General features: G+C 39.0%; 1 protein-coding gene across 2 annotated transcripts in view; it reads right to left on the bottom strand.

The window, feature by feature from the left end:
* The window catches only part of CRB1 (crumbs cell polarity complex component 1), a 96,301-nt gene extending 89,701 nt beyond the window's left edge, over positions 1–6,600 (bottom strand). For both annotated transcript variants that reach the window (XM_027880381.1, XM_027880382.1), the window contains exon 1: positions 6,191–6,600. In XM_027880381.1, coding sequence (XP_027736182.1) covers positions 6,191–6,266 — 76 coding nt within the window. In that variant the 5' untranslated portion in view covers positions 6,267–6,600. The remainder of the gene's footprint in view (positions 1–6,190) is intronic.
* Between the last annotated feature and the right edge of the window lie 6,146 nt (positions 6,601–12,746).

The raw sequence follows: 12,746 nt of genomic DNA, 5'->3' as shown, positions 1-12,746 counted from the left end.
TAACCCTGAAGTTGCAGCAGCCTTGGTTTGTTGATGCCTGGAGAGGGACACTTTGCTGGGCCTGGAGGAGCCCTGCAGAGCTCCAGTGGCAGCTGCGTGGTGCGTGTCCCTGCCCTCCGAGAGGCCTTGTCAGCTGCAGTCTTTGTCAAAGGATGGAAGCAGATTCCTGTTGACCCATTTTAGGGGTGAGTAAAATATAATCAATACAAAGTAAAACCTTTTCCCAATGAGATTCTTATGTTTATCTGGGTTAGGGCTTTTATTTGCTGTTTGCTGGTGTGAGAGGGCTCTCATAAGATAAGGCACTGGGAATGGCTGAGGAAACAAATGTACAGTGAGAATGATGAAACATGTCAGTCTCTAAAACCAGCAAATTAATCAGTAATACCAAGCTAGAAAATAATATGTAACATTTATTTCCTTGCTGCCTACTGTCTGTGACTTTAGCTGACTCAGTTAGGTTTAAGGTTTCCTTTAGAAAATGTAAATATCAGGATCTCTTTTTTCTTTTTGGGCCACCACAAAGAACAAGGGGAGTACTCGAGGTTGCCTAGAGATTGAGGCATTGTCTAAAAGATTTTCTTAATACTGAGATGTGATTATAGGAAAAAAACCCAATAGTAGAAATAGAAGTATCCCTGAGAGGTCTTTGGCTGCAAACCCCTGCAGGCAGGATCAAAAGCACTTAGGTTGCTATTTCTCTAATTTAGTTATTAGAGAGAATGCACTGTATATCAGGACTTATGGAACATGGACTAAGACACATCCTTTTATTGCTTGGTATCTGGCTGGATATATATGTATATTTTTTAAACCTTGATGCTTTATAAATAAGTGAAAATTAAAAATAATGAAATGAAAATAAAACATTAAACTTCTCTTAGATGAAGCAGAAGGAAGACTCCGTATACAATGTTAATTTGTTGCACTGTATCCAGAAATGCCAGTTAAGAGTTTCCTAGGAATATACTGCTATTAGTTTTGGTGCAGTAATGGGTGCCTTCAATAGCCAAAGTGCTTATTTAAAGTCTAGGATACCAAACAATTAAGAGTAGGCACTTGATGTCTCAAAGAATGAGAGTAAACTATATTCTCATTTGAAATTAAGGCAACAATTTTGTGGCTAATGCAACACACGGGGCTGAGTTCAGGGCTGCCTTTGTTTTGAACAGCAGATAATCCCCTGTTGTGGTGCAGAAGGGAAGGGAACCATCTGCTATCTCAGCCCAAGAGCTGTTCCTGAGCTGCCCTGGAGCCTCAGTGCCACCACAGCCCTTTGGGCAAGGAGGGAGCTGTGCTTCTCTGGGACTCTGTCACCTGAGGTCTTCACAGATCACCCCGAGGTGGTGCTAACTGCCCTTTATCTGTGTAGCAGCAGCTGTGAAACAGCAGTCTAGACAATCTCTGGCAGATATTTGTCTAACCCATTCATTAAAAAGTTCTGATATAGATCATCCTTCAGTTGGGAAAGTTCACTCAAATTTTTCCTGATGCATGTAGAATCTATTATTTTACACAGCCTGCCCATCCAGAGGTCACAGGGAGCCACTGATCTCATTGCCATCCTTGATTGCCATTTTCTTTTGTGTAGGTAAAACTGTAATCATGTCTTCCCTCAGGCTCCTTTTCCTGTGACCCTTTCTCATAGGGCACATCTTTCTAATGTCTTCCTATTTTTGCTGTCCCTTTCCAGCTTTTCCCTAATTGCCTCTCTCTTGCTCACAGCAGCACTCAAAACTGGATATAGCCAGCACTGAATAGTAGGTTGATTACTCTCCCGTGTCTTACATGTCATTTTACTGTCAGCACATTACAGCAAAATATTTGCCTTTCCCTATAGCTTTTCAGTAGGGAAGTACCCAATTTGGCCATAAAAATCTGAGCATTCTCTAAACAGCACTGGGGGTTTTTTCCAAATTTCCTCTTGCAGAGAGGAAAAGGTTTAGAGATTAGCACAGGGAAAGGACTCCCTAGGTGCTTTGAGTTTATCAAAAGTAATACAGGGGAAAAAAGCTGTGGCTAGATAGATAGATATAGAAGTAAACTTTGTGTGGAGACACCTTTGAAAGGTTTATGTATATAATAAAACATTAGGTTCATATCCTCTGCTTGTATGACATGCTTTAACATTCCATCATTGGTTTCTCCAGTGCACTATCATGGATACTGCATAATATATCAGGGTTTCAAGATCTGTGTGAGGTCTGTGCTGCTGGTTGAGCATGAATGATAAAACACTTTTGCACAACCCTCCTTTCTTTCCCATGAGACTCTTTCCTAATAGGTCGTTAGTCACAAACAACACCTGTTTACAGAGACTGATCAGTGCCCTTGCTGCAGAATTCCCTTTCTGTGAATACATCATTCAGTGGCTTATCCTGCATTGTCAAAACCAATGTAATTTGAGGGCTAAATTTTCAAATATGCTGATTTCTTGCATTGCAGTTTCTGAATCACTAAACAGCACGTGGGGAAATGTTTAACCTCCAGAGGTTCCCAATGTTGACAGTTCCCACTGGACAGAGCACACAGCAGAGAGGTGGTCTGTAACCCGGCATTCTTGCTCTGCTATTGGAATGGCAGGTGGAGCGCCCTAAGGATGCCTTGTAAGAATTTGAATTTAAAGGCTCAAATACAGGTGTGGTTGGGATGTCCTTAATGTCCCTTTCACACAAATGGATCCATCTTGTAGAAGCTACTTCCTTTTTTAAAAGTTACAGGCTTACTGCTTTTCATTCTTAAGATTTCATTTCATTCCAGAGATGGAAATGTTATCCGTGATATAATATATAAATAAAAAGGAACAAACAAACAAACAAACAACCCAGCACCCTTATAATTGGGTCTAGAAGCCGTTGCTTTTTAACTCACTGAAGATGATGGCAAACATATGAAAGATATTTCATTTTTTGCTGTGCTACAGATGCAAAATATGACAGCAGGAGAGAGGGAGAGCTGCAGGGCTTCTGGTGCCTGTGCTCAGACTTTGCTGAGCGCTGCTCTGACAGGCTCCACTACGGGCTAATGAGGAGCTGCTGAAGAACTGAATGGGCTATGAACTCATCAAACGTGCATCCTAACAGTACTTTGCTGGAAAGCTACTTGCATCATCTGAGGCATGAGCAGTATGAGCAAAATCTCTTTATAAGCAGAGCTTTATTCTTGACACAGTAATTAAGGAGTAATTAGAAGTTTCGTGAGTAAATGGGAATAGTTGCGGGAAATTAAGAGTTCTTGTTTACGGGGGAAAGTTGCACAGTGCCAGCACCTCAGAGGGGTGGAAAAAGGCTGAAAGTAAAGCTCAGGTATTTTGCCCACACTAACAGCAATCACAAACGAGATTCTATTCTTAATTTATGAACACTTGGGGAAACTATTACAAAGTAAATAATAATTTTTTTCAGCTCTGCTGAAAGGTCATGAAATCACTAAAATGGAGAAAAATGGAATCATAGTATGGTTTGGGTTGGAAGGGACCTTAGAAATCATCTAGTTCCAACCCCCTGCTGTGGGCAGGGACACCTTCTGCTAGACCAGGCCTTGAACACTTCTAGGTTTGGGGAATCCACAACTTATCTGGGCAATTGTTTTGACCTTAAAATATTATTTTACTGAATTTTTGCTAAAAGAAAGACAACTCCACGGTAGTGATAGATAATTATTGTAAAACTTGTTAAAAAATGGAAAAAAAAAATTATCAGTAGTTGAATGCTGAATTAAAAGATTGTGAACTTAACTTCAGACAATCACTTCCCAAACTGATGTGTAAATATTTATCATAACTTCTCTTCCTCTATTTCTCTGCCCACAGTTTCATACTTGCAATTCCTGTTAGACAATAGTATGGCAGCAGTTAGTTACCAATGTTGTTCTGGATTTTGGACATGCTTCCTGACAGCCGTTGCACATAAAGATTCATGGACCTTCCTCATACAGAGCTGACCATCTCTGCATGCATCCAGATTAATTTTCTGTGAGTAGTTAATTTGGTATGATTTGTAGAAACAAATTATGTTTACAAAACACTGTATAAACCCAGCTTGTATTGAATGCTTGCATACAATGCTCATGGCTTCTAAATACTATGTAGTTTCCAAGCTGTTTAGAATAAACAGCTATAAGGAAGGTCCTGTCTTTATCAGGTTCTAATATTAGAATCCTTTGGGGGAAGACAAGTCCAGTAAATTGATTTTAAAAATATAATGGCTGATACAACTTTTATAAATATCAGCAATCACCTCTGTTCCATTTTATCTTCAGCTTTTCTGTCTTGGTCTTTCTCAGCATTAATTTTTAAGTAAGGAGGTAATTGTAGTCAATTTTTCTGCTTCTGTTTTTGTCTTATCTGTTCATCGTTATGTTTTTATTAACAGAAATTGTTGGCAGTTTCAAATGGTGTACAAACTTTCTCAAGAGAAAATAGCTATCAAGATAATTAAATACAGAGCACTGATAGATACAGATATGAGCCTGATTTTGGCTCCTGATGTAGCTGCTCCATCCTGATACATCAATTTGTATCACGACATTTTACAACAGCCACAAAACTACCCGAGAAAGAGAAACCCCCAAGACTGAAAAGCCTCTCCTTTGAGACTGGCCATATGGCCGTAGCCCAGAGAAAACTCATGCCACATCTGAGATGTCATCCCAGTTAACTGGGCTAAGGAAAAGGCATAAAATGACATACAATTTCTTTTCTCTCCTTTGGCATTCTGCATTGAGCAGAGCTCACCCAAGGTGAAAGCCAAAACTTGTATTTATCTTATTTTCTTAAACTGATTCTTGGGGACTTTTTTCTTGTTTACATTCTAGCAATGCTTTCTATGTGCATGAAGTTTTTAATGTTACTTTTGAAAATTTTAAGTGCTTAAGTATCCCACAGTTTTTACATTTTGTTCTAATTTGCCTGCCTCATGTATAAATGAAGTTTTCTTTACTAACAGCATTCGTATTACTTTCTTTTACTTGGATAGCAGACTCTGTCTTAGAGGCTTACTAGTTGTTCATCCCACAATATGCAGACTTCAAAAACTGCTTTTTGCAAGTGGAAGATCCTGTCTCTCTCCCCTCCTGCCCCCAGGATATGTCCTGTTGCGAGTTAATTTATAAAGAGCACTTTGGCTTCCCTGATTCACCTTAGTACATCCCCAAAAAGAAAATTACTAGAATATAACAATCTTTCTATGATATAATGTATTTTTCCTATATCTTCAAGTCTGGGATTTTTTAATTTTTTTTTTCCTGTGCTGGTTGATCCAACTGCATCTGTTTGCTTTTTAGTCTTTAATTTCTGTTGGGCTGTAAACTGTCCAAGTAACAATTTGAGTGATGCAGCAACAGAAGGTGACCCAGATTACACAACACTGTACACTAATGCCAAGTCTTCTTGTTCAATGGCAGCTGCTCAAAGCTTTGTGTTATTGCTATTCACATTCAACAGACACAAATCAAACGGCCTCCTCAGGCACCCAGGCTGCCTATCTTCATTTTAAACATGTTCAAGAGCTACTGCTTTTCATACACATATATCAGCCTCACCAGCTGAGGCCATTTAGCCTCCTTGGCTTGTATTTACTCTCAACCATCTGACACAATTATCAAGGAAACCCATTGTGACTTCCACTGTTTTGCACACTTCTGTTTGTGTGGAAGTTTGCCGAGAACATTTTCTCTAAAAAAATAGTTGGACTTTCATGCTCCTTCATAATGGAAATATTTAGTACACCAAATATATCCCAGTTGTTTAATAACTGCTTTCTGTAGAGGCTGTAATTAAAAAGGCATATATAATAAAGGAATACTACTAAAATACATAACATAAACAGCTTTAGAAAAGGATAAATTAGTCTAGATTTTAATCAGAAATGTTTAGATTTACTGCATGAGTGGTATCAAAAAGCAGACTTTAAATTATAGGTACAGTTTTAGCAGAAAAATTTATTGCTGTACATTCAATATGTGAAGCAACAAAATGCTTTCATTCCTCCTCTAGGAAAAAAAAAAAAAGTTTAAGCATTGGGAAAGCTACAAAACAATGAGTTCATACAACTTTCACGGACCAAATCTTTTTGGCATCTCCATCAAATTTTTAAAGCCTTCTGACAACACAAGCTTCCTGCTAGGAGTGCATGTCTAACCATCTACCCAGAGGACATGTCAGAACAATAAGAAAAAGTGCAAATCTTACTTTTTAAATGGACGAGCAGCAAAAAACTGAGGTAGAAGATGAGTAGAGAGTTAATTCTTGAATGAGCCATATTCATCTTGATAGGACATTCTCCGCTGAGTTGCCTGTTGTCCAAAGGGCTGGTGCTGATCCTCACTGCTTTCTCCTCATCTCTGAAACTAAGGGCATACCCAAGGCACCCAGCCCCCTACAAGCCATCTTTGCCTGTGCCCCTCATCAGCCTGCGGACTGCAAACCTGCAGACTTTGATTCAAAAGGCAGTTGTGTTTGTTAAGGTTTTACTTCGGCCAGTCCGAGTGATTTTTCAAACCTGGTGCAGATTTGTCTGCGAGCGGGACCGGAGTCTGTTCCCGGCTGTCTGCTGCGGATCTGGGTGGGGAATGGTGCACTCTGCCTGGCTGCCACCGCACCGCAGACACGGCACTGTGCGCTCTCAGCAGCTCAAAATATATCACTCATTACCTGCTACTAAACCCCCATTACACGACACTCCTTCTGATTCATTGTGCAAACACTTGACGCTTTCTTGCACAGTCAGTTAACAAACACTCTGCTTTCTGAGTTTTTTCTGTGTCTCACATCATTAGCACATGAAGTGAGAAGAAGAAACACCCCCATTCGCAATCTTTTTAGTAGTAGGTGTTAGCCTGTTCTCTTCCATAGTATTTTCTGTTGTTGTTGTTATTGTTTACACTGGATTCACTAAAAAGCACAATAATTGGGAGCTGGCACGGGACCTCTGAGCATCATCAGATTGTGTTTTAGTCTTGAACTGCTCATGGAGGAACCAGTCACTTACAGAATCAGGAGGTGACATAGCAGGACTGATAAGAGAAGGGGATGAGAGCAGGATGAGATTTAGCCAGAGCTGGCCTTAAAGCAACTGTGACTGGTGCAAGTGTCATCAGTCTGCCTATACTTGGGGGAAAACTTCCCCAGCTGCCGCGGCAGCACAGCGTGGTGCCTTCTCACCCTTTTTCTGCCCAAAGTTGTCTCAGTGTCCAGCACCTCATCCACTGATCACAACTTTCTTCACAGGTATTAAAGCCTCAGACTGGTCTATCAGAAGAGAAAACAAGGGAGGACAGCAACAGCCCCAGGAGCCACAGTCAGTACGACGATCCAGGACAAATGCCAGCCTTCTAGCACCTCACACACCCAGTGGGTAAGCTGTGCCACAGCAATGATTGCTGTACCACCATTCCAGCTCTGAGGCCAAGACAGAGATGATCTGCCTGTTTGGCAGTGAATCTACTCTTTCCACCACCTTCACCCCTACCAGTCTTCCTGGCTCTTGGCACTTGCCCTCCCTGGCTTAGGGAAGAAACCAGGCATTCTCAAGCCCAGGAACAGCCTGAAAAATCTGCTTGACCATTGCTATGTTATGCTACTGTAAAACAGATAACACTCAATACATTGATATTGTCTTTTGTCTTCCCCACTTCAGCAAAATCTTAACCCCTGGTTCAGGAAGCCTTTGATAATGAGTTTAACTTTACACGTGCACTTAACTGAACTGAGCAGAATGAAAGTCAAGCATATGCTGAGGGCCTCAGGTGAGCAGGGAGCAGACTGTTGATATCAACATGAATTCACAAAAGCTGTTTATAATTGGTAGGTACTTTTACATCCACTCATTCAGCTCAGTGAACTGAATAATTTTCAAATTTCTCCTGCTGCAAGGCTCTTCTTTCTTTGCCATCTCATTCCTGTGAAGCTGCACTCATCCACTGCTGGCCTTGTGGAACATCCTTCCAGACCCCCTTCTCCTGGTTCCAGCAGCTCTATCACTTCTGCTTCCCAGGAAGCCTCCGCACTCCCACTCCCCTGAGCCTCCTTGCTCCATCCACCAGACTCTTGCTGGTCTCTTTGATGTCAACCCAGGCTGGATTTCCTGGCCAAATTTCATAGGCTAGGAACAGAGTTCCTACTGGAAATTAGATAACTATCAAGTTAAATATAATTAAATGGTGAATTGTAGTTTTCACCTCTTTCACTTTTCGTAATCCCCTTTGTTTTCTATTTACATTTATGGTTGTTTGGATATTTTCCTCTCCTTGTTGTCTGTCTGTTTAGTTTCTGTTTGAAATTACCTAGTAAAATACATAAGCATTCCAACGTGAGCATGAAAATACGACTCTGTCATCTGGGAATTCTTATGTTGGGCTAAATTATGCAGCTGAGTCAGTGCTGATTGCCTACTTTAAGTGCATTAGTATTTAAATTTGTTGCTATATAACTTACTTAGAACAACAACATTTTCTGATAAAATTTTAAACAATTCTAGAATTGTTTTTATTGAAATAGTCTCCATTAAAAGGAATTTGTTATGTCATCTTACTGTGGTTATAACTGCAGATTACAATAATTTCAGCTTTACTAGAGAGATGTTAGTGTACTAATCTAGAAGTTTAAGGAAGAAGGCATACATCCAACAATTGGTAGAATATATTTGGTCTGAAGACCTACAGATTCATATACCAATCAATTTAAAAAAAACCAAATCCTTTGAATATGCAGAAAGACAGACACAAAATTTAAGCAAATATGAAGCTTTCTGTTCTGAGAAATATATGGTAAGTACTGCAAGGAAACAGTCACATCTATTGAATCTGAGTATTTTTCTGAAAATTGTACAAGTATATGTAAAATCTGCACTCTAAGCACACTTAGCAGTTCTAAGACATGAAGGTATGCCACTGGGCTGAGAACTTACCTATAGTGTGTTAACACAGGTGTTGACACTGGAATTGAATAACCTGCCGTGTAACTCCATGGTAATTATAAAACATACAGCAAGTGTATGAACACATCCTAGATCTTTTGAAAGTTATTACATTGTAATAATGTAATAAAGAGCTGCTTTTTCAAACTTTTTGAAACTTAACCCTGCAGTTCTCAATACCTTTTTTCAAATGTTTCTTCTTCTTCATGAGGCATTCATACCCCAGAATGTAATGGGGAATAAACTAGATTAACTTACAATTGCCATAATTCCTTGAAGTTGCCTACAGGATAAGATTTGAATTTCTGCATGAATATCATTTGTACACAGTGAAACATAACATCTAAATGCAATTTCCATGCTTTCTCAGTACAGCTTAGCTTTGAAGAGACTCTGAAGTCATAAAAGTAAAAGGCTGTGCCATTTTCTCAGGGAAAAAGGGTTTTGTGCTGCCATTTGCTTTCACTGAAGTGGTGCCTTTGCCATTGCTTCTGTGCAATAATTACAGAGGGTTGTGATATCAGACTACTAGTCAGTGTCATCTCTTATAAAATATTTTACTCAACTCTGTCCTGTAAGTTTCATTATCTAACATCTTTTGTTTCCTGGCATAAGCACTATTTTCAATCTTCAGATGACAGTAGTACTAATTAATCATGTATCTTCTGCCTCTCACTACTGAGCATGTTGCTTTCTGATTGTTCAATGTTGTTCCAATTTAAAGTGCAATTTTATTGACACCATCCTGTGCTTTCTAGGTCAAATATATTTATAGGTGATTTTCTTCAGTAATTGGTACTTCTTTTCCAGTCTGTAATATATCTTGGTAGTTTTAATCTGAACTACTAAATGAACAGAAATTAGAATATTTAAATCATTCATATAAAGTGTAAAATTCCCTTGCAAGTGGAAGACGTGAGTTTACAAAATGCCTGATGCTGACTAACCTGAAGCTTTTATTGAATCCTTTTGTTCACTGGAAGCAAGGCACTGGTAATTAGTCAGGAACAGGTGGGTGATTTCACGGAAGAGTGGAAGAGGGACTGAGCTAAAGATAACATTGCCTAGAGAGGTTTGGGATATGCAAAACTCATCTGGACAAGGGTCTTTTGCAACCTGCTCAAACTAGACCTGCTTTGAGCAGGTGGTCCCTTCCTACCATATGATCCTGTGATTCCTTGGACATAGCATTAGATTTCCTGCACAAGCTCTAGCCTATATTAGCTTGGTCCTCAGTTTTGAATAACTAATGCAGAAAGTCTTTTTATAAAACTGTCCTTGTTTTTTCCAAGGGTCTTTGATTTTCTTACTAATATTGAATGGTGCTTCTTATGTACATCTTAAGTTCTTGCTCAATTTTATCACAGATGAAATTGGGATTCCGAATTTCTCTGGGGATCTCCACTGGTAGAGATTCATTTATGAAAAACTGTGGACCATTAGAGCATAAAGTCACTCTGCTCTGATGGGGTTTAGGCATTAAAATACATTCTGAAGTAATTATTTAAAACTTGGATGATGGGATTTTGTAGAAATATGAACCTGACCAGATCATCCAGATCATCTTCCTATTTATGGTACTTGTACCCTATTCATAAAATAGATAACTTTTTTTATCTTTTGCTAGGTAATTATAAATGGACAAACCAAGATAACGGATAAATCAATGTGAATAAGGGGTGGCAATAAGGTCTTGTGAGAAGAGACTTGTACTGTAACAGGAAGTTTTTAATCTCATTATCAAAACTGCTATAGATTTATTTGCATTTTAACTAGGCCTCTTCAACAAGGACAACTCTGTGCATTGATTTCCCAACACTTGCCCACAAGAACAGTGGGCGAGAGACAACTGGAAACTTCCTTGGCCCACACTTTTCCACAAGTAAATATTTTGTGACTATATTTAACTTCTTATATTAGTCTACAAATATTACTTCTTTTGAGCCTCTTTTTCCTTTTTATTAGGGTGTGCAAATATTTGGGGTTTTCCCTTTCAGCTCTTGCTTTGCTCTTTTTATTTCCTCCTCGGTCTAAGTAGCACCTCAAAGCAGAACATTCTCTTCCAGAACACCCAGCAGAGCACAAGCTTCCAGTTCTGCTCATTTTCACATTATAAATTTTTTAATGAAACAGAAAGGCTTTATCTGAAAATGTAAAATTATTTTGCAGGATCTGCCAAGTACATTGCTTCCTTAAATGTAGTACATTTTTTGAAATTATGACTACTTTTTTGCTTCTCTGCAAAGCCACTTTCCTACTAAGTAAGGAGGGGTTTCTACCTGCTAATGTAAAATATAAATTTAGCCAAAGGTTACAGGAATGTCAAGTTAATTCACTCATATATCTATAATTTTGGGTGTGATAGAAATGGTAGGAGCAATAACCCAGCCTTCACTGCCAAATATATTTTCAACTACACTCCAAGCAGTGTTTGCTTGAAGTACTTCATACTTGCTCATGGTCAGGAACTAATTAAGGTGCATGGTGTTCAAATTATTGCATTTCTGGCAAGGAGTTTAAGCTGTTTTGTTATGTTTTCACGTGAAGTCTCTCCTGAGTATTTTACACTTAAGTAGACAAAATCAAGTGGCTGTGCAAGGTACGACAGGATTCCCCCGGGACCTGCAGAACTCAATAGCGTGTGATTCACTTCTTCTCATCTTCAATTAATTTTTGTGAAATTACCTATTTTTGTTGCATTTTGTGTGGCTGGGAAGCAGGGAAGCAGGAACCATCACCAGGGAAGCAATTCCTCTGTCAGATGAATGCTAGGTCAGACCTTGTCAATGCAGATGAAAATTGGCAATTAGTATTCTGTACCTTGCTGCTAATGAACTGGATAATCAGGAAGTTTCTGTCTATACCAATAAGCTTCCTGTGAGTGTCAAGGTTATAGGACTGCTTGAGAAAATGAGGCAAATACTGTTTTTACAAAAGCACTGATATATTAAGATCCAAATGGGTTGTATATTTATTTTTCCCTCTGTGCTTCTCACTTCAGAGGAATGGACATGTTAATGTTCTTACAGATCCTCTTCTAATTCTGTTTTTTAATTTCCTTTGGAGTGAGACAACTCATATCACAAACCAGAAAGACCTAACATGAATTAAATTGAGAAGCCCATCTTTTGCAGAGGAGATAGTTGTATAGTCAAGCAACTATCAATACTAAGTGGTTTCAGAAGGAATTCAGATTCAACAATTCCAGCAGGCAACAGTGTAGAGGAGGAGAAAGAGCAAGAGTCAGGAAGGCAGGATTAGTAGCCAAATATGTTTGATTTTTACACACACTTTATATGTAAACATTTTACTTCTGGTAAATACTGCAATTGTCCTAGGGGCAGGGCAGGATGCTAATTACACTCATATGGAGAGGCTGGGAAGGAGGAGATGCTTCTGAAGCTGTTGTTTGAATTTTGGTCTTCACAAATAGAGAAACCTGACAAACCATTTGGTTTCACAGGACAAGCATTGGGCTGAGGGCCAGGAAACCATTTATTTCCCTGATTTTACTTTGCTGTGCTCGCAGTGACAAATAATTTTAAGGCAGTGAAATCTGCCATGGAAATGCAAACCACTGTAATCCTCAAAAAGTAATATTTTTAACAGGCAAATAGAGAAACTTCTTAATTTTTCATGATTGCTAATATCCCTTAATTTTTTTTTTTTTTACTTTTCTGTATTCAGTCATTGTATATTTACTGTTTGTGACAAGGTTTTGAAAAGCATCTGATTGTTTGGAACTCCTAGATTTGCGGATTTTCAGTTGAAGGATGTGACTTCCAGAAAGTGCAAAGCAAAATTTCCCTGTAGGCATCTCTGGAGTGTCTC

This window comes from Empidonax traillii, unplaced genomic scaffold, assembly GCF_003031625.1.
Source record: "Empidonax traillii isolate 1590-97213 ecotype Southwest subspecies unplaced genomic scaffold, ASM303162v1 scaffold69:size3087049, whole genome shotgun sequence".
NCBI lineage: Eukaryota > Metazoa > Chordata > Aves > Passeriformes > Tyrannidae > Empidonax > Empidonax traillii.
This window is presented reverse-complemented; position numbering and strand designations above follow the sequence as displayed.